The sequence below is a fragment of the Oncorhynchus mykiss genome, chromosome 10, assembly GCF_013265735.2.
Source record: "Oncorhynchus mykiss isolate Arlee chromosome 10, USDA_OmykA_1.1, whole genome shotgun sequence".
Classification (NCBI taxonomy): Eukaryota; Metazoa; Chordata; class Actinopteri; order Salmoniformes; family Salmonidae; genus Oncorhynchus; species Oncorhynchus mykiss.
This window is the reverse complement of record NC_048574.1, coordinates 32,503,847-32,526,657: the sequence shown is the minus strand read 5'-3', so window position 1 is coordinate 32,526,657 and position 22,811 is coordinate 32,503,847. Positions and strand designations below refer to the sequence as shown.

The following is a 22,811-nucleotide window of genomic DNA, read 5'->3' as shown; positions in this document are numbered from 1 at the left end:
GACATTCTGGCATGAGTTCTGACATCCTTTCAAGAGCTTGAATATTGCTGCTACAGTATGTTATTTTGCATAATGTGTCCCAATATATTCAAAGCCTAAATTATACAGCAATGTACAATTTAAGGATGGGTGGAACATTATTACAGAATTGGATGTCATGTAAATACACTGGGCCAACAAACTGTACAAGTTTACACAATGTAATGATTTATGAAAGGTCCTTTTGTTTGGCTGTGAGAATGTGTGAGACATTTGGATATATTTTCTGAAACCATTTTAATCATGTAATTACTATATTTCTCAGCTTTATCTGGTATCATGAGTAGCTTTTTGAGGATGTGAAATCCTACGTCTAGAAAATCTAACAAGTAACATTCTGATTCATTTGAAGGGTTGTGCTAAAACAGTACCACTACATACAGCTCTGTCAGCCAATCCGTGATACAGGCTGGGTGCAGACGCTAAAGCAACACCTGTGGGGCTGTGCACTACCCATTCCAAGGTAACCTAGAAACACACACAGCCGCCACAAGCCATAAATCTCTCATTATCATGCATATGTGCTCATAAAATGTCATTCAAAGTCATGATTTCTTCGATATTTGATAGTGGCACAGTTTAGTTTTGAAAGTGACCCCCCATGAATCTCTCTGTACTAGGTTACAGTTCCACCATGAATCTCTCTGTACTAGGTTACAGTTCCCACCAGGTCAGATTCCTCTTCCATATGGAAACGAGTAGGGGATTCAGTCAGTCAGTCAGTCAGTCAGTCTGTCAGTGAGTGAGTGAGTGCTTGAAAGTTGGCTGTCACTTCCTATACTGTAGGTATGGTGCCTTAATAAACATGTTGGATAACACACCTTACAGATGTTTATATTAACACATAGTTATACATCTGAACTTTTTTGTTGTATCATTGTTGATCATTTGATGTAATGATGTTATGTTGTTTGAGTTAGATCGGCAATCCAAATGTTATACTGTAGTAACAAATGTGATACTAAATATAACATAACGATTTATTTTCTTAAATGTATATTGAATGGGTATTGGGATGGGTTTGAATAGGGTGGGTGTACTGAAACTCAAGCTGTAAAGAGAGAAAATTCTGCTACTGGAGAAGATTGTAAGTGCATGTTTTAGTCTCCTCAAGTTTCTAGCTCATTTTAGGTTAGATTATTTCTGAATGTCCTGTGGCTGTGTATCCTTGAACACCCTGGGCCTCTCATTAGACTCTCATTATTCCCATTAGTGTGCTCTAGCTTTTAGTCTGAAAAGGTTTCAGGTGACAGATTGGATTGGAGAGCAGTGGCTATTTATTGACATGAACTTAGTAACAAAAAACCCTCAACAGAAATTGATCAAATCCTCACTCTGATTGAAGAACAATGCCAACTTTTGTTTGGATTTGGGGAAGGTATGTGTTTTCTTTATAACTGCCAACAGTCTGTTCCAGAATGAAGATTAGGGAAGAAAATATGAATTGTTTAAGTCCACCAACAGTCTTTTTGAGCAACATTAGATTAGTGACAAGAAACCAAGAGTAGCTTTGCCTGAGACTGAGCTTCATGCCCCCACAGTATCAGTCTGATGTTGTACACTGATATGAGTAGCCACAGGGTGCTCAACTCAACAAAATGCTTTTTGATTGGCCTTTGAGAAATGCCTCATCTTGTGTCTCTTTGTTTGTGCCTTTTTATTTGTATTTCAACTATGTGCTGCCTCACCTCCTAGAGAGCCTAATGGCGAGGTTCTCCGACCCGGTGATCATCATTCCCAGGGTGCCGTTGGAGGAGAACCAGAACCACTGGAGGAAAGACCTGAACCACGGAGGAGCGGCGGAGTCGTGCGCTTTTCTCCAGATGTAAAGTAGAAGTAGATCCACTAGATCTACACTGTAGGCCTGTGGTATACAGGGAGGGACTATTGTTCTGATCTGTTCTGTACTGTACATATCTAGTATTTTCAACTGAGTTCTATTCATGAAGAGAAATACCCCATTAAGAACTCCTCTGAGTGAGGTAAACCCACATACACGTAGTGTGTTTGAAACAGTGTAATGGTCATGCAAAAGGTGCTATAAATAGAATTCCGTGACATGCTCATGTCTGAAAATAATGTTGTTTCATTGGTAATGATATTAGAAATGCCAAACCATAAAGTGCTTATTGAAAAAATGAAACGGTACTGTACTATATATTGATCAATTAAAATGCAAATAAATATATATAACTTGTGGATTTGCTAATCTGTGTTGCATTTTTACTGGTGTGTGAAGTGTGTCAACGCACTTCAAAATTAATATCAAGGTTCTCGGGCCACCCTTTTGTGAAGCAGAAATGCTTTAGGACACATTAATTTTTTATTTAATGTATGAGTTTCATTTTAGTCTAGTGAATATTTCTGTGATTATGCTTTTAAAGGGGGTTTTAGTTATTGGCTGGAGCAGCTGTTTCTCTGTCACTCTTCATAATATTCTTCATTAAGTACCCCTCTCTCCTTTCTTTGATTATGCAGTAAAAGATGAGGAAAGAGTGAGTATTAAATAATAAGAATAATCAGTGTAGGCACCGAGACATCGAACTGTACAGATGTGCTCTGCTGCCTCTTCCTCAATGTGCCGCCCCAGAGGAGTAAACACACATGCATGCACACAAGACTTTGATGTGAAGCCTTCACATCTTCACATGATGCTACAAGGACTTTAGTTGCTCATCAGGATTGGAGGACTCGTATCTCTGATGATGATTCTTCTCCTATAGACTGTGTCTCATCACACACAAGTCTCATCCTACTACCAGTAAGCATAGCTATTACATTTAATAGGAAATCATAGCCTACAAACAGTCCAACTAGAATCTATTGCAACGTTATTGTCGGTTATAACGATTAGAGGATATTTCAGTAATTTTCCATATAAAGCTGTTGTCTATAACAGGGACATGGACAGAGGAGAGATATGTTGGGTTTTTTCTCACCCATCTACACACAATAGCCCTTAATGACAAAGTGAAAAACTATTTTTAGAAATGTTAAAATGTATTGAAAATTAAATACAGAAATATCTCATTTACATAACTATTCACACCCCTGAGTCAATCATTTGTAGAAACACCTTTGGCAGTGATTACAGCTGTGAGTCTTTCTGGGTAAGTATCTAAGAGCTTTCCACACCGGGATTGTGCAACATTTGCCCATTATTATTTTCAAAATTCTTCAAACTCTGTCAAATTGGTTGTTGATCTTTGCTAGACAATCCTTTTCAGGTCTTGCCATATATTTTCAAGTAGAGTTAAGTCAAAACTGTAACTCAGCCACAGGGAGACATTCACTCTTCTTGGTAAGAAACTCCAGTGTAGATTTGGCCTTGTGTTTTAGGTTATTGTCCTGCTGAAACGTGAATTCATCTCCCAGTGTTTGTTGGAAAGTAGACTGAACCAGGTTTTCCTCTAGGACTTTGGCTGTGCTTAGCTCCAACATACACAACATAACCAAAAGTATGTGGACACCTTCTCGTTGAAAGTCTCATTCCAAAATCATGGGCATTAATATGGAGTCAGTTCCCCCTTTGCTGCTAGAACAGCTTCCACTCTTCTGGAAAGGCTTTCCACTAGATGCTGAAACGCTGCGGGGACTTGCTTCCATTCAGCCACAAGAGCATTAGTGAGGTTGGGCAGTGATGTTGGGTGATTAGGCCCGGCTCGGAGTCAGTGTTCCAATTCATCACAAAGCAGTTCATTGGGGTTGAGGTCAGGGATCTGTGCAGGCCAGTCAATTTCTTCCACACCAATCTTGATAAACGGTTTCTGTATGGACCTCGCTTTGTGCACGGCGGCATTGTCATGCTGAAACAGGAAAGGGCCTTCCTCAAACTCTTACCACAAAGTTGGAAGCATAGAATCATTTGGAATGTAATTGTATGCTGTAGCATTAATATTTCCCTTCACTGGAACTAAGGGTCTGAGCCTGAACCATGGAAAACAGTCCCAGACCATTATTCCTCCTCCACCCAACTTTACAGTTGGAACTAGGCATTGTGGCTGATAGCGTTGTCCTGCCATCCGCTAAACCCAGATTTGTCCGTCAGATTGCAAGATGGTGAAGTGTGATTCATCAATCCAGAGAAAGCGTTTCCACTGCTCCAGTGGCAGCAAGCTTCACACCACTCCAGCCGACACTTGGCATTGTGCATGATGGTTTTAAGCTTGTGTGTGGCTGCTCGGCCACGGACTCCCATTTCATGAAGCTCCCGATGAACAGCTCTTGTGCTGATGTTGCTTCCAGAGGCAGTTTAGAAATCGGTAGTGAGTGTTGCAACTGGGGACAGACGATTTTTACCCACTACGAGCTTCAGCACTCGGCGGTCCCGTTCTGTGAGCTTGTGTGGCCTACCACTTCACAGCTGACCCGTTGTTGCTCCTAGACATTTCCACTTCAAAATAACAGCACTTACAGTTGCATACATTTGACAAACTGACATGTTGGAAAGGTGGCATCCTATGACGGTGCCAGCTCTTCAGTAAGGCCATTCTACTGCCAATGTTTGTCTATGGAGATTGCATTGCCGTGTGTTCCATTTTTACATCTGCCAGCAACGGGTGTGGCTGAAATTGCCAAATCCACAAATTTGAAGGGGTGTCCACATACTTTTGTATAAATAGTGCAACACTTTGTATTCAGAACAAAAATGTAATTGTTTTGCTATATTTTTTGCAGTATTACTGTAGTGCCTTGTTGCAAACAGGATGCATGTTTTGGAATATTTCTATTCTCTACAGGCTTCCTTGTTTTCACTCTGTCAATTAGGTTAGTATTGTCGAGTAACTACAATCTTGTTGATCCATCTTCAGTTATCACAGCTATTAAACTCTAACACTGGCTTCATGATGAAAACTCTGACCGGTTGCCTTCCTCTCCGGCAACTGAGTTAGGAAGGACGCCTGTCTCTTTGTAGTGACTGGATGTACTGATACACCATCCAAAGTGTAATTAATAACTTCACCATCCGGAAAATAATATTCAATGTTAGTTTTTTTTATTGTTACACATCTACACATAGGTGCCCTTCTTTGCGAGGCATTGGAAACCCTCCCTGGTCTTTGTGGTAGAATCTGTGTTTGAAATTCACTGCTCAACTTAGGGACCTTTACAGATAATTGTATGTGTGGGGTACAGAGATGAGGTAGTCATTCAAAAAACATGTTAAACACTATTATTGCACACAGTGAGTCCATGCAAATTATTTTGACTTGTTAAGCCAATGTTTACTCGTGAACGTATTTAGACTTGCCATAACAAAGGGATTGAATAGTTCTTGACTCCAGACATTTCAGCTTTTCATTTTTTATTAATTTGTACAAATTTTGAAAATAATATTTCCACTTTGACATTATGGGTTATTGTGTGTAGGCCAGTGACAAAAACATCTGAATTTAATAGATTTTAAAATCAGGCTTTAACACAACAAAATGTGGAAAATGTAAAAGGGTGTGAATACTTTCTGAAGGCCCTATATATACACTGGCTGTACAAAACATAACGAACACTTGCTCTTTCCATGACAGACTGACGAGGTGAATCCCTTATTGATGTCACTTCAATCGGTGTAGATGAAGGGGAGGAGACAGGTTAGAGAAGGATTTATAAGCCTTGAGACAATTAAGACATGGATTGTGTATGTGTGCCAATCAGAGGGTGAATGGATGAGAAACAATATTTAAGTATCTTTGACAAGGTGCACGGCGCACAGGGTTGAGTGTGTCAAGAATGGCAACGCTGCTGCGTTTTTCATGCCCAACAGTTTCCTGTGTGTATCAAGAATGGTCCACCACCCAAAGAACATCCAGTCAACTTGACACAACTGTGGGAAGCATTGGAGTCAACATGGGCCAGCATCCCTGTGGAACGCTTTTGACACCTTGTAGAGTCCATGTCCCAACGAATTGAGGCTGTTCTGAGGCAAGGGGGCGGGGGGGGGGGGGGCAACTCAATATTAGGAAGGTGTTCCTAATATTTGGTGCACTCAGTGTATACTGTATATGCCATTTTAGCAGACTCTTTTATCCAAAGCAACTTACATTCATGCGTGCATACATTTTAAATATGGATGGCCCCGGGAATCAATCCCACAACCCTGGCAGTGCAAGCCTCTGCTAGACCAACTGAGCCATACAGGACCATGCAGTAATACGACCTCTTAAAGTAGTGAATGTCCTCACCTTCAGCGATAATGATGTAGTTGAGGTGCAAAGAGCATGCCCTGGCTGATTATGGTACATAAATGGACAATAGGCTAAAAGTAAGAGGAAGAGAGAAAATTAATTAGTAATGATCTGTGTGAGTTCTGAGCACTGAGAAGGGACTGGTCTGAAAGCCCAGGGAGATGACTGAACACATAGACAGACAGACCGACTGCTAGGGCGATAAATGCTGTCTGTGCCTGTCCTATCTGCCACAGAGACGGTACTTAACAATGGGGGTTCTTTGGAAATTCAGTACAGCTTTCTGTGTTTTCTTATTCACTCTGAATGTTATGGATGAACCAACACATCTGCCCACCATAAAAAAACTGTCCTGATATCCCTAACAAGGTAATCGAATGTGTTTAAAGCCAGAGTAATTGCTAAAGGAATCTCTAATTAGGTCATTAGATCAGGGGAAGAATGCATATAACAAAATTGCAGAGGTGGATCATTGGGAATCAAACCTATGGCACTGACAATCATCCAATGAATTTGATTGAAGGAGGATGTTATTCTGGTGGGTACTGAATCTACAGTTCACTCAGCTTACAATGTGGGTATAACTGTAACAAACACCCCCGTGCACACTGAGGCTGTGCCAGAGGTGTTTCCATGGAAACGGATTGCCAGTAACGGGGGGCGGCTGTATGGATTAATTGGGGGTGGGGTTTATAAGAGCCCACCTCAACACAGATGTTAACCCCCACCCACCCCCCAGGTCTCCAGGGTACGCCTCTCAAAGAAGCCAGCCTCTTGGTTACCATGTATCCCTCCACCGGGCTCGCCTCTCAGAGAGAGAAAGACGTGTGTCACAAACGACCTACCTACCAGGATTATCAGCACTCATTAGCAGAAGGCTCAGCTGTTTGAACTGAACTAAAAGGGATTTGATAGATTAAAGTGGTGATTTATGAATGTAACCATATGTAATTAATATTGTCATAACACTGTGAAATCACATCTGTGTCCTACCTATATGTAAAGGGGTCATGTTTTTTTATTTTATTTTTTTTATATTTTTTTTTTACAGTGGTTTCATGAAATGACCCAACAGTGTCCTCTAGTGTATGGATCATTACAGTACTTCTAAGATTGGATCACAAATTCAACGTAAGTACTTATTGTATTTCACCTCATAAATAGCGACTGGGGAAATACTCTCTTCCTCTGCTACAAATGATCCAGTATACAATTCATTCCTTTTTATTACTATGGTTTTTATTAATATATTTCACATTTCATCAGGTCAATATTCCAGGACGTGATAGCTATTGATTTAATAAGACTTCAGGATATGCTGATAAAATAAATGCAATTTCCATAATTAAAAACGGTAGATTTTCTCAGTTATAGAAAAACATCTGTGAAAAATAAAATAAAGTGATTGTAGTATATATATTTGGTAAATACAATTTCCTATACAAATAGACTGTTACAAATCTGGCAAATGGTGCCTTGTATACGGTATGTACGTGTTTAAATGTATCAATGTTGAAATAATTGAAGTGACGTTGATGTTATTCAAATGAATAATGAGTTGTGGCTTTTGATACACTTTTCTAATAATATATCTTTATTTCAATTAAACTATCTACAGTATATTAATAACTTTCATTACACTGACTACTACACAACAGGCATTGCAGCTTGAATCCCAACTTTAATATCTCTTTAAGTTCTCTAAAACTACCCTAAAAGCATTCCAGTGCTAAGCATCAAAAACATGATAGGTAAAGTTCTCTTGCTTGGGTTTAAGGCTGAAGCTGTAGGTTCCAATTCGCTTCCTGTAGCAGAAGAACAAGGACGAGAGACTACCGACGAAGAGGAGGAACAGTCCTATTCCCAGTAAGACGTAGTCCACCAGACGAAGAGTAACATAACTCTCTTTGATGGGAACTGCCAGAAAACATGTCAGAATACATTAACTCCCCAATATGTACATCTGATCATCATCATATACTGTATGTCATGGGCTTTAAGTAGGACATTCTGGATATTTAGGATATTATCAGTAGCCTAGTCATTATTTAATGCAGTCACACTTTGAAGAGCATTTACCTTTGTGTGATCGAAGGAATGGTCCACAGGTTGCTTTTCCCATTCCGATTAGATTAGAGAATCTTTCTGTCCGTTCAATACAATCCTAACAAAAATTAATATATGGAAAGAGAACAGCATTGAACTAGTTAAACTTCTTCTCCTAGTAGAGAAGTTTTCAAAAGCCTCTAGGGTATGGTTGAACACAGTGGCTGAAATTAAACTGGAAATACCCGGAGCCGGACTCCAGCACCTATTAGGGGTGGCAGGTAGCCTAGTGGTTAGAGCGTTGGACTAGTAACCGAAAGGTTGCAAAATCGAATCCCGAGCTCGAATCCCCAACCGAAAGGTTGCAAAAATCGAATCCCCGAGCTCGAATCCCCAACCGGGAGGTTGCAAGATCAAATCCCTGAGCTGACAAGGTTAAAATCTGTCATTCTGCCCCTGAAGAAGGCAGTTAACCCACTGTTCCCAGGCCGTCATAGAAAATAAGAATTTGTTCTTAACTCACTTGCCTAGTTAAATAAAAGTTTGAAAAAATGGTTGGGTAGAGCCAGGTAGAGCCAGGTAGAGCAGAGCTCCAGCACCTTGGGTTAAAGGGAGAGTCATGCAGAGCTGAGCTCCAGCACCATACGGGTTCAAAAAAGAGTAGGATAAAATACACTGCTCAAAAAAATAAGGACGTTTGGCAAATTCGCCACTGGCGCCCTGTGCTCTTCACAGATGAAAGCAGGTTCACACTGAGCACATGTGACAGACGTGACAGTCTATTGACGCCGTGGAGAACGTTCTGCTGCCTGCAACATCCTCCAGCATGACCGGTTTGGCGGTGGGTCAGTCATGGTGTGGGGTGGCATTTCTTTGGGGGGCCGCACTGCCCTCCATGTGCTCGCCAGAGGTAGCCTGACTGCCATTAGGTACCGAGATGAGATCCTCAGACCCCTTGTGAGACCATATGCTGGTGCGGTAGGCCCTGGGTTCCTCCTAATGCAAGACAATGCTAGACCTCATGTGGCTGGAGCGTGTCAGCAGTTCTTGCAAGAGGAAGGCATTGATGCTATGGACTGGCCCGCCCGTTCCCCAGACCTGAATCCAATTGAGCACATCTGGGACATCATGTCTCACTCCATCCACCAATGCCACGTTGCACCACAGACTGTCCAGGAGTTGGCGGATGCTTTAGTCCAGGTCTGGGAGGAGATCCCTCAGGAGACCATCCGCCACCTCATCAGGAGCATGCCCAGGGATTATAGGGAGGTCATACAGGCACGTGGAGGCCACACACACTACTGAGCCTCATTTTGACTTGTTTTAAGGACATTACATCGAAGTTGGATCAGCCTGTAGTGTGGTTTTCCACTTTAATTTTGAGTGTGACTCCAAATCCAGACCTCCATGGGTTGATAAATTTGATTTGAATTGATAATTTTTGTGTGATTTTGTTGTCAGCACATTCAACTATGTAAAGAAAAAAGTATTTAATAAGAAGATTTCATTCATTCAGATCTAGGATGTGTTATTTTAGTGTTCCCTTAATTTTTTTGAGCAGTGTATTAATCCTAACCCTAGAATAGTAATACATTGTACTCACAGCAGTAAGCCTAACTCTAACCCTAATTTTGGCAGAACCCTTACATCCAACCCGCCAGGACTTCCCCAGTTCCCAATTGAACCCCTGGTTGAACAGTAAATCTAGACATCAATATACATACTGTATACTTGAATAGTACAGTATGAATAAAGATGGACAGATACTCACAGGCTGGCAGGTGGCTGAGCCAGTCTCAATACAGATATGAATCTGGCAGTGCAAGTAGATGACATTGAGGTTGACGTAGGAGAAGATGCGAAGGGACAGGCGAGACTTGCTGGAGTTGCCGTTCTCCAAGACTGTGGTGTATGTGTTGAGGAGGGGACAGCTGATGAGAAAAGAGAGACAGATTACTGGCAGAAAGCTTAGATAGTACCTAAACACATCTGAATCTTCAGGAACATTTCCATTCTATTCTGTTCTATTCCATGCCACTTAATGAAAACCTAGCATCTAAACTAACTATGATAGGGCAACATAAAAATAAATTGTAGAACAGACCTGTTTTCCAGGAACAAGTAAATTGTTGGTTCCAAAGGGTTGTTGCTCTGGGTGGCCCAGCACTTGTTGATGACCACTTTGATCTGGTCAACTGTGGAGTTGACGCTGACCTCGACCACAACTTCCTCCTCGGGAGATAGGCTGTAGTTCTGAGGGAGAGGGGACATTCCATTCAGGAGCTGAACCGTCACATGGAAAGTCCCTGAGCCCATGACGACATCTTTAATCATGTCATACCTGTCAACAAAATATATCATGAATAAGATATTTTGTAACAGCATGCTGAATATGTCATAGTTCATAGATACTGCATTACTATATGTCAATCAGAGAGGCATTTCAAGTCTTTATTGAGTAGAGTTAAGTGTAATCAGTTTCAGTCTAGCTGAGCAGTGACTTGTGGGTGTAAAATGGTGGTGACCATAGTGACGGTAGATAAAGTCACCATGGCGCCTGGCACAGCGTACCCTGTGGGGTCATAACCCGCAGAGATGAGGATGCTCCTCCCAAAGGTACACATGATGGGGATCTCCAGTCGTACTGTAGGAACTCTCGTTTTGCTGTCGGGCAGGCTCTGGAGATCCATGGAATTGAATAGAGTCGTCTGAGCAGTGTAATGAGTGCTATTCTGTAATACAAAAGTTAACATGGGTATGGGAAAGTTATTTTACTTTCTAACAGACCATGAGGACAGTTCAATCTAGTTTGGTCATCAAACATCTGCACCTACAAGAGACCATGTTCATAGGCTGTTCACAGGCATATTTTTTGTTGTTGTTGCATGTTTAGACTAAATAAGGACATTTAAACCTGTAAAATACAGGTCTGTTATGTACTGTACATTACAGAATAGCCTTTAATTTACCCAAAACACACCAGAGACTATGCTCGTTGTGACACAAAGGGGCAACAGTTAGCATCCTCTAGCCACTGACTCACAAATGTACTGACTCACATATAAGAGCTGTGTGTTACACTGGTCCCAAGCCACCGTCAGCTGGACATGGCTGCTGTTCGCTTCGTTCACGCCACACTCCTGTCTCCCCAGGTAGAGGGAAGAGTCCCCAATGTGCCTCGCCTCCAGGAAGTCCCTCGCAACTGTCACGATGATATAGCTGGCCCTGCACTCCACAGAGATGCCCCTCATATAAGAAACCAGAATAGCCGGAGATGTAAGAGTCTTAGGCTGCAGACTCGTTGTGATGAGACCGCTGGTCACAGTGGTGGTCATTGCTGTAGGAACGTCAGTGGTGGTTGTGGTTGGAACTGGGGTCATGGTTGTGATTAGAATTGGAGTAGCGGTTGAAACAGTGTTGTTGATTCTAACGGCATTGTTGGTTGTAACTTGTGTGTTGATTGTAGTTGTAGTTTTATTGTTGGATGTGATTGAGGTTGGATTGTAGGTTGTAGTGGTTGAAACTGTATTGTTGGTTGTAACCAGAGTGTTGGTTGTGGTTGTGATTGTAGCTGGAGCTGTGGTCGTCTGTACAGGTGTCGTGATGGGCATTGTAGGTATGGTTGTGGTCAAAGGTGCTGCAAGGCAAAAACATGAAAATTACTGGTTGAACTGTAGTGAACTGATTAGGCAATGAAGCCCAAAGTACTCTAGTATCTCCAAATACCTATGAATTAAGACTATCAAACTAAAGTGAAAGAAAGGATTCTCTATTGTCTACCTGAACAGCCCCGTCCTGGCCTGGAGGGGTTGGAGTCAGTGAATCCGTCCAGACAGAGACAGCTGTAGGAGCCCCAGGTGTTAGTGCACTGGGCCCATGGGGAGCAGTCCATGTCCCCTGTACTGCACTCATCATCATCTGTTAGAGACAAAAACAACAATAGAACTGGCACTGAAAATCATGTTAACAGTTGATGCAGATTTGTATCACAAAATGTGCCCTCGATCTAATACTCACAGAGAATTACCTTCTTTCATATTTAACCTACAGTATATTTAATCAGGAAGTTCTATTGATACAAATAATAGTTTTCAAGAAGGCCAATTTAAGACCTAGCACATTATCTTGTGCACATTCCCTTTATCAAAAGCAAAGTATTCTTACAAATGTAAAAGGTTAAGACAGAGTTACCATCTATACGGGTGTTGTTGCTGTCAACAGTGTATATGGAGCTGTTCTGTAGGGCCTGCATCAGAGCAGAGGACACCTTCAGGATGTCCTGGGACTGACTGGGTGTGAAGATGATGATGAAGTTCACTACTACACTGCCAGGAGTCAGGCCTCTGATCTGAAGCCTCACATCTCCTGAGTTCACCAGGGCCAGGATATAAGGAGGGAGAGACTGGAGGATCTATGAGAAAGTTAGCAGAGACAGGGTGTTTGTGTCAGCGTTGTTTGATAGAAACTACAACATTAAAACATGTATGAACTACAACAACAACATGTAGGAACTACAAAACATGTGTAGGTGTCTTTACATCATTAATGTATTCCATGCTTCTACTATTAGTGAGGACAATGACAACATTCAAAAAACATTTATCAAAGCATCCGTTGCCTTGTACCTCTTCCTCAATACTACGACTGAGATTCTGATACTCCTGGCTAGTGGGGTACAGCAAGGCATCAGTGAACTGCACGTTGGTCAGGCGAACTGTTGCTCGAAGTGTCTGTGCCGCTGTGGATGGGATACATTCATCCATGGTGTAAAATACTTAAATAAAAATACTTTAAAGTACTATTAAGTAGTTTTTTTTTGGTTTTTATTTTTACTTCACTACATTCCAAAAGAAAATGTACTTTTTACTCCATACATTTTCCCTGACACCCAAAAGTACCCATTACATTTTGAATGCTTAGCAGGACAGGGTCCAATTCACACACCTATCAAGAGAGCATCTGTCACGATCATCATAAAGAGGAGACCAAAGCGCAGCGTGATTAGAGTACATTCTTATTTTAATGAATGAAGAACACGTAAACAAAATCAACGACCGTGACGCTATGACAACAAATGCAGACACGGGCAACTACACATAGACAATAACCCACGAAATACCCAAAGCAGATGGCTGCCTAAATATGGTTCCCAATCAGAGACAACGATAAACAGCTGCCTCTAATTGAGAACCAATCTAGGCAACCATAGACATACATAAAGACCTAGATGGTAAACAACCCCATAAACCTACAAAAACCCATAGACAGTACAAAAACACATACATCACCCATGTCACACCCTGACCTAACCAAAATATATAAAGAAAACAAAGAATACTCAGGTCAGGGCGTGACAGCATCCCTGATCATCCCTACTGCCTACGATCTGGCGAACTGTCTGAATGTTGAAGTGTTCCGCTGGATATCCGTAAATAAAAAAACAAGACAATGGTGCCGTCTGGTTTGCTTAATATAAGGAATTTGAAATAATTTATACTTTTACTTTTGATACTTAAGTATGTTTTAGCAATTACATGTACTTTTGATACTCAAGTATATTTAAAACCAAATAACTTTAGACTCTTACTCAACACGAGTATTTTACTGGGGGACTTTCACTCTTACTTGAGTCATTTTCTATTAAGGTTTCTTTACTTTTACTCAAGTATGACATTTGGGTAGTTTTTCCACCACTGTAGAAAAGTTTAATATCTGCTATAGGAGTCAGCATTTTTGCTGTGCCAGTGTGTAATGAATAAAGTGCACAGCATCAGTTAGGAGAACACAACCCTCATAACAATTAAAGTTTGAGCACATTACAGTTAGTTGATCTGTCGAACATCCTGCACATGGTACTAACCAGTCTTAACCAGCACCAGCAGGCTGGCCCAATGGTTCCCACAGGCACAAGGAGTGACAGTGACGTTGTAGAGAACCCCAGGTTGCAGCCCTGTCACCTCCCAGACTGACAGCTTTGTCTCCCAGCGTCCCTTGACCTCTGACCCCTCCTTCAACACCACGAGGAAGCTGAGCCCGCTCTGGGATTGGCCAGTCCAGGACAGGCAGAAAGAGAAGCCAGTAACGTTGGAGGCCTGCAAGTTGGTGGTGGGGGTTGGGTCTGGGGGAGAGGGGAGAAGGGAATCAGTAGTCAATCTCACCTTCTATGAAATATTACAGCATCTGAGCTGCTTTGAAATTAGTTGTGATTTTGTTAAGTGTTCAATTTCTTAAAACTATTACATTAAAGTGGAGCACTTTGGAAAATATTATCCAAACAGCCTCAAGGGCTTCGAGAAACAGCAGGGGAGTCATTGGGGGAAACTGATATCGGAGACAAAAAATTGTCACTGTTATACACTGTATAAAGAGAGTTTTATTGATTTACATACGGCATGTGGATGGTGATAGTGAGGATACACTCAGGTACATGTCCTCCACAGTAGGTCCCATGCTGGTTTGGGGCATAGAGGTGGAGAGGGGCAGGGTAGGAGTGTTAGTGTTAGTGGTATGCTGCAGTGAGGTGGGACTACTCCAGGATGTGAGAGCTGGTCTGGTCTCAGACCTGTTGGAGCTGGCTATAGCTAGGTCATGTGTGGTAACAGGCATATGGGTGGAGCTCAGCATCATGCCCCTGTCTGTGGTTGTAGCTACGGCTGCTGGGTTATCAATAAAGCTGGAGTCCCAGGACTGATAACTGGTGCTGCTGGGTGGCAACTCTGTTGCATTGGCCCACCAAAACATATGAGTGGCATTACTGGGCAGGGCTGAGGTCACAAGGTCAGAAGCTGAAAGGAGAACAAATAGGTTGAGAGTTTGAGTTAAACATTTAGATTTTGACATTCATTTAATATAACCCAGAGTTAGTATACACCACTCTCTGTTCTTACCTTGGCAGTCTACCCCAGTGTTGTTGGGGTTCAGATCAGTGAATCCAGGATGACAGGTGCAGCTGTAGGAGCCCTCTGTGTTGGCACAGTCTGCCTGACGTGAGCAGCTGCTGAGAGCGGCATAGGTACACTCATCTATATCTGAAAGGACAGCATCATAATGTGTGTTATAAACTCAGCAAAAAAATAAACGTCCTCTCGCTGTCAACTGCGTTTATTTTCAGCAAACTTAATATGTGTAAATATTTGTATGAACATAAGATGCAACAACTGAGACATAAACTGAACAAGTTCCACAGACATGTGACTAACAGAAATTGAATAATGTGTCCCTGAACAAAGGGGGGTCAAAATCAAAAGTACCATTCAGTATCTGGTGTGGCCACCAGCTGCATTAAGTACTGCAGTGAATCTCCTCCTCATGGACTGTACCAGATTTGCCAGTTCTTGCTGTGAGATGTTACCTCACTCTTCCACCAAGGCACCTGCAAGTTCCCAGACATTTCTTGGGGGAATGGCCCTAGCCCTCACCCTCCAATCCAACAGGCCCCAGACGTGGTCAATGGGATTGAGATCCGGGCTCTTCGCTGGCCATGGCAGAACACTGATATACCTGTCTTGCAGGAAATCACGCACAGAACGAGCAGTATGGCTGGTGGCATTGTCATGCTGGAGGGTCATGTCAGGATGAGCCTGCAGGAAGGGTACCACATGAGGGAGGAGGATATCTTCCCTGTAACGCACAGTGTTGAGATTGCCTGCAATGACAACAAGCTCATTCCGATGATGCTGTGACACACAGCCCCAGACCAATCAATCCCACTCCAGAGTACAGGCATCGGTGTAACCCTCATTCCTTCGACGATAAACGCGAATCCGACCATCACCCCTGGTGAGACAAAACCGCGACTCGTCAGTGAAGAGCACTTTTTGTCAGTCCTGGCTGGTCCAGCGACGGTGGGTTTGTGCCCATAGGCGACGTTGTTGCTCGTGATGTCTGGTGAGGACCTGCCTTACAACAGGCCTACGAGCCCTCAGTCCAACCTCTCTCAGCCTATTGCGGACAGTCTGAGCACTGATGGAGGGATTGTGCGTTCCTGGTGTAACTCGGGCAGTTGTTGTTGCCATCCTGACGTGTCCCGCAGGTGTGATGTTCGGATGTACCAATCCTGTGCAGGTATTGCTACACATGGTCTGCCACTGCGAGGACAATCAGCTGTCCATCCTGTCTCCCTGTAGCACTGTCTTACAGTACAGACATTACAATTTATTGCCCTGACCACATCTGCAGTCCTCATGCCTCCTTGCGGCATGCCTAAGGCACATTCACGCAGATGAGCAGGGACCCTTGGCATCTTTCTTTTGGTGTTTTTCAGAATCAGTAGAAAGGCCTCTTTAGTGTTCTAAGTTTTCATAACTGTGACCTTAATTGCCTACCGCCTGTAAGCTGTTAGTGTCTTAACGACCGTTCCACAGGTGCATGTTCATTACAGTTTTTTACAATCACTTTGGCACTAATTTTGGAACCTTGATGTCATTTTTCAAAACTCTAGACACAAAACTCACAACCAATGATCAAAATGCAAATTTTTCAAAACTCTAACACTTTTTCCAATTGCTTGGATACAATACACATACAGCTAAGATCGTTTGTTCATTGAACTAAAATCACCTGTTCAAAATGACACAACCTAACAACAAAGTATTACCATTTCAAAATGCAATTCACACATTATATCTGAGTTGACTTTCTATTAATTTCATTACAATGATCTAACTGTCAATTGATACAACTGCTCAAAATGATAAGTAACTGTTGCGTTACTCTTAATGCATAGTTTTATGGAAACTGACAAACAATTTTCCATGTTTAGATCATGAAAGTTTCAGGATGACGAGATCCATTGACACCAATTACCGTGGAACATGAACCAATTGGACGACATTATCTATGGATGTAATATTTCATCATCATTCTTTATCAGACACTGTTTCTATGGTCCCATGTATCAATTTTCCAGACCATGTTTTCAGATTTGACATTACTGTACACTCACTACACTTTATTAGGTGCACCTATCTAGGACTGGGTATGACCCTCTTTTGCCTCCACAACAGCCTGAATTATTCACGGTGTTGTACGTTAAGAGATGCCCTTCTGCACACCACTGTTTTAAACAGCTGTTATTTGAGCATTTGTGGCCTTTCTGTTAGCTTGAATGAGTCTGGACATCCTTTTCTCTCATTTGTAAGGTGGTTTTGCCCACAGAGCTGCAACTCACTGAATGTTTTTTGTTTATCGCACCATTCTCTGTAAACTCTAGAGACTTTAAAAATCCATGGAAGGCAGCTGTTTCTGAGATGCTGGAATCACCATGTGTGGCATCAACAATCATACCACGGTCAAAGTTGCTTAGATTACGCATCTTGCCCATTCTAATATTTGGTCTAACAACATCATAAGCTCTCTACTCTATATACTCTATATATTGAGTTGCAGGCAGCCACATGATTTGCTGTTCGACTCTAACTGTCCTTGATGAGCTAAATCAGGTCTGTAGAGCTGATGGCATGACCCATGTCATTGTGTGGGATACTGTCAGGTTCCACCATGCTCAAATGGTGCAAGCATGGTTTCAGGCCCGTCCACAATTTACCACCCTGTGCTTACCCCATACTCTCCTTTCCTTAACCCGATTGAGGAATTTTTCTCCACATGGAGGTGGGAGGTATATGATAGGCGCCCTCACGAACAAGCCGCCCTTCTCCAGGCCATAAATGACGCATGCAATGACATCACGGCAGACCAGTGTCAGGCCTGGATTCGCCATGCCCGAAGATTCTTCCCAATATGTTTGGCTAATGAAAACATCCATTGTGATGTGGATGAGAACCTGTGGCCAAATCCCCAAGACAGGGTTGATGGAAATATAGAAGTACAGTAATCAATATTTTGTTTTGCTTTTTACAGTAAACCAGGTGAGGAACACTGCAGTGATGTTTTACAGTAAGCCAGGAGAGGAACACTGAAGTGATGTTTTACAGTAAGCCAGGAGAGGAACACTGCAGTGATGTTTTACAGTAAGCCAGGAGAGGAACACTGAAGTGATGTTTTACAGTAAGCCAGGAGAGGAACACTGCAGTGATGTTTTACAGTAAGCCAGGTGAGGAACACTGCAGTGATGTTTTACAGTAAGCCAGGTGAGGAACACTGCAGTTGACCTTTAACTGTTTTGTCTTTTTTTGTAGCTAATTATTTTTGCTTTGATTCAAAGAAACCTATGTTGTGATTTTATTGTATTTCATCAATAAATTTCATATTTTGTTCACTGATTCCACTGTGTCTGTAGTATTCTCTCTACTAGTCCTTTTACAGTGATGTATTTACGTGTAGTAGCATAATGAAACATGTATCACATATTTTGTACTACAATATTTAATGATTGTATGAACAACTACACAGTGAAACTATCGGTATCTCGTGTGTGGGTGATCTAAATGAATGTTCCTATGGCATTTCATGATAAATGAGTTATTTGAACCAATGATTCTGCGAGTGCAATGTTTCTTTAAAGATATGAACGCACAATGCAATGTTTTGAACTTTGGACAGCCTGTGTTACAACTGATGACCGTTTTGAGTTTTGTGTCTAGAGTTTTGAAAAAGTGCCAAAGTGATTGTTAAACTGTAATTGTTTATGGTTCATTGAACAAGCATGGAAAACAGTGTTTAAACCCTTTACAATTAAGACATGTGAAGTTCTTTGGATTTTTACGAATTATCTTTGAAAGACAGGGTCCTGAAAAAGGGACGTTTCTTTTTTTGCTGAGTTTATGTAGACACTGTGTATATCTACAGGATATATAATATATTCCCTTGAATGAATGTGTGTACGTAGGTACATGTACATGATTGTGCATATACGTGTTCATGTGTGTGTTCATGTGTACGAGTATGTGTGCTTCTGTGCACATCTGTGTGTGTTTTTGTGAGTGTATGATTGTTTGTTTGCACTGTTGTGGTGTGTGTTTTTCTGAGTGTGTGTCAATGACACATGTTTTTAATTTCCAGAGGAAACATGTCACAGATGATTGTGAAGGGGAAATGGAAGCAGAGTGGGACACCGTGGTGTTACTGAGTCAGCACAGTGATCTCAGTAACACGAGTATAACTCCAACACAGACTACATAATCATAGCCAACAACAAAGTCGATAGACAGATGTTACAGTATTTCTGGTATATGGTGCTCACTTACATTATCTAGAGATATTTATGGCCCTGGATGTTACACACTACAAAAGCCTGTGTATTTACACCCCACAGTGCAGTACTGTATCCTCTTACCTTCAACTGACACAGAGGTGACTTCTTCAATGTGTTTGAGAAGAAGGTGCAGTTTTGTGGTCATGTTGGACAAGGACAGAGTTTCAGGGGAACCAATCAGCATAGATGAAGCGGTTCTGAATGGCCCTATAGGCCACGAGCTGATGTAGTATACAGAGATGTCAGGGGAGTCCAGGGCTCCGGTCACCTATAAGCCAATACAGAATGGTCAAGGCCTATACTGGGCACACACAGTGAGAAATGTAGGGACAATATAATGGACCATCATGAGAAAAACATAGGGAGAGATACAGTAGCCTACCACAGAGTGCAAAAGCCTTGTGTGGTTCATGATTCCCCCGTCCATGGATATCAGCTGCTGGTAATCTGTCTTCACGGTCACAGTGACGTTGAAGCAACAGCCTCTATTGCCTGAGTGAAATAATAATGAATAACGGTTTGCAATATGATTTTATGTGCCGTGATGTTTACACAATTGCAGTTATTATACCATTTAAAACATACATCTTGAATCACTTCAACAATAAAGTTGATCTAGGATCTGTTCTCACCTGTATGTTGAGGGTTGGTGCAAAAAGAGAGGCCCTCTCTCTGGCAGCACTTTTGCCACCCTGGACAGTCTGAGTCCCATTCACACCCTGTATTCCTGGGTGCGTCCACTACACCCTTGGGGCAGGAGCCTGGTTTGGCAGTGAACTCTCCACTTCTGTTCATAGCTTAATCAATGAGAGAAACAGAAATAGATAGAGTTTCATATCAAATGTTTACAAAGAGCACTGGAAATAGCAAACTACGAACTGTATTCTTGGTCGACAGCCCCATCTATTGATCTTTGTTAGATACTTCATAAAAAGGGGTCTCCGTGACTACAGGTCCTGATTGTTGTAGGGCAGGGTGCTGATGTAAATTGTGAAAATTAGTAAACGGTTAAATATGTTCTTTACACATAGATACTTCTGTGTGCTTTTAAATATACTTTGTTTTCATGATGAACAAGTCCTAAAATTTAAGCTGGAACACTCACGTAAAGCACAGTAGCTGCCCACTTGTTCATAGCCGTCACAGCACCTCATAACCTCCTCGGTGACATTCATGTACTCAGTCCAATAGGCTGTTTTGTAAAGAGTGACCACACACGTCTTCCAGGGTAGCCATCCGCCACACGACCTCCGGTCCCTGTAGGAGGTCTTATAGGACCACATTTTACTCACCACCGTGCTCTCATGTCCAGTACACAGGTGGTAGCTGGACATAGACAGGTCATATCCTGAAATAAAGAAATACTTAAGTTATATAGTATCTAATGGAGACAATGCTGTTCTTCATGTTTGCAGAATGTAAGACAAATGGGAAGGGAATTCCAAACAACAGCTACAAATACATAATATTGCAAAATAAGTATTTGCAGATCAATGTTGCATAAATAACAGGATATATGAACACAAACACATAACAAAAGGTTTTAATTTCCACAACAGCCAGCATTTATATAGGGCCAAGGAGTGCCCACAATATAAACACACGTACAGTATGCAACATTTTATGGTTACACCTGGTTTCAGAAATGGAATCAAAACTGATTAGCAGATATAAGCCACCTGTCTCAACCTGTACAAAGAAAACATATTAACAAAGATATCATGGAACATGGCAATAAACAGTAAAGCATACACATGATCATATTATTGATTGTGTCATAACTTATTGTCCTACCTTTAAACAACGTGCTGTGTCCCCTACAGAGGTCCAGAAGAGCCACGGCCAGACTGAGAGAGTACATCCAACTCATCTTGAATAAATGAAATACGCCACGTATTCAAGGACCATGCTGCACTACCATTTTCAGAGATGAGCTTTTGGTAACGGAGTTTCTTTTCCCTCGTCGTCCACACACCCTGATATCCTCCACCCTTGCTCCCACAGTCCCCAGTGTAACATACTGCATGGCAATATCTAGATGGAGAGTGCATACAGCTATATGGAGATGGTGTATCCATTCACATTTGGTTGAAGTGACATTTCTGGAATCAAATTGATCCCTTTGTTTGTTCCTATGTTCCTGTATGTTTCCTGTATTTAAAAGTACTGTTCATCCCTAACTGTTGAGTGTGTGCTTATCATCCCAACCAGTTATGCGTGGCCGGGAAAAACATAAGGCTTTGCACATACACTACACAAACAAAACTATGTGGACACCTGCTCGTCGAACATCTCATTCCAAAATCATGGGCGTTAATATGGAGTTGGTCCCCCCTTTGCTGGTATAACAGCCTCCACTCTTCTGGGAAGGCTTTCCACTAGTTGGAACATTGCTATGGGGACATGCTTCCAGTTACGCACAAGAGCATTAGTGAGGTCGGGCACTGATGTTGGGCGATTAGGCCTGGCTCGAAGTCGGCGTTCCAATTCATCCCAAAGGTGTCCGATGGGGTTGAGGTCAGGGCTCTTTGCCGGCCAGTAAAGTTCTTCCACACTGATCTCGACAAACCATTTCTGTATGGACCTCGCTTTGTGCACAGAGGCATTGTCATGCTGAAACAGGAAAGGGCCTTCCCCAAACTGTTGTCACAAAGTTGGAAGCACAGAATCAAGATTTCCCTTTACTGGAACTAAGGGGCCTAGCCAGAACCATGAAATACAGCCGCAGACCATTATTCCTCCTTCACCAAACTTTGCAGTTGGCACTATGCGTTCCCGTTCTGTGAGCTTGTGTGGCCTACCAACTTCGCGACTGAGCCGTTGTTGTTCCAAGACATTTCCACTTCACAATAACAGCACTTAGAGTTGACCGGGGCAGCTCTAGTAGGGCATACATTTGACGAACTGACTTGTTGGAAAGATGGCATCCTACGACAGTGCCATGTTGAAAGTCACTGAGCGCTTCAGTAAGGTCATTTTACTGTCAATGTTTGTCTATGGAGATTGCATGGCTGTGCGAATCCACTAATTTGTAGGATTGACCACATACTTTTGTATATATAGTATATGTTATGACCTGCCATGGCAAACAACATGTTTGTGATGCTAGAGGGGAAGAGATGGTGGCTATGAAAAGAGAACAGCAGTGACTGTCCCAGGTGACTTGGTTTCCACTCAAGTAACCATGGCAGTGTTTGCTCTCACTCATTTCCTTACCTACTGCCTCCGGCAGGCAGGCAGGCAGGCTGGAGAATCAGGAGAGGTGATGTAAAAATGCAGTCACTAAAATACTGTGCTACCTAGTGTTTCACTAGTCTTGCCTAGGGCAACAGACTCAAATCAAAGTTTATTTTTCATGTGTGCCGAATACAACAGGTACCTTACAGTGAAGT

General features: G+C 42.1%; 2 protein-coding genes across 2 annotated transcripts in view; one reads left to right on the top strand and one right to left on the bottom strand.

Annotated features, from left to right (window-relative positions):
- The window catches only part of LOC110533661 (microtubule-associated protein 6), a 32,967-nt gene extending 30,735 nt beyond the window's left edge, over positions 1-2,232 (top strand). Inside the window, exons 4-5 of the mRNA XM_036990077.1 lie at positions 392-502; positions 1,735-2,232. Of these exons, the coding sequence (XP_036845972.1) occupies positions 392-502; positions 1,735-1,873 (250 nt within the window). The 3' untranslated portion in view covers positions 1,874-2,232. The remainder of the gene's footprint in view (positions 1-391; positions 503-1,734) is intronic.
- A 5,038-nt stretch (positions 2,233-7,270) lies between these two features.
- Positions 7,271-21,289, bottom strand: LOC110534887 (uromodulin-like 1). Its single transcript, XM_021619809.2, has 17 exons — positions 21,214-21,289; positions 20,525-20,767; positions 20,052-20,216; positions 19,802-19,911; positions 19,501-19,687; positions 15,155-15,295; positions 14,657-15,052; positions 14,128-14,385; positions 12,893-13,005; positions 12,459-12,678; positions 12,048-12,185; positions 11,327-11,904; positions 10,839-10,999; positions 10,372-10,608; positions 10,039-10,198; positions 8,301-8,385; positions 7,271-8,138 (listed from the first exon to the last, which is right to left on the bottom strand). The coding sequence occupies exons 1-17, from the start codon at positions 21,287-21,289 to the stop codon at positions 7,951-7,953; spliced, it is 3,456 nt and encodes a 1,151-aa protein (XP_021475484.2). The 3' UTR covers positions 7,271-7,950.
- Between the last annotated feature and the right edge of the window lie 1,522 nt (positions 21,290-22,811).

Bases quoted from the DNA above. Each gene is read 5' to 3' on its own strand.
- LOC110534887 (XM_021619809.2), bottom strand. From the start codon at position 21,289: ATGAGTTGGATGTACTCTCTCAGTCTGGCCGTGGCTCTTCTGGACCTC. The intron at 20,217-20,524 runs GTGAGTGTTCCA...TCATTGATTAAG, and splicing joins GGGCAGCTACTGTGCTTTAC to CTATGAACAGAAGTGGAGAG. The intron at 10,199-10,371 runs GTCTGTTCTACA...TTTTCTCATCAG, and splicing joins TACTTGTTCCTGGAAAACAG to CTGTCCCCTCCTCAACACAT.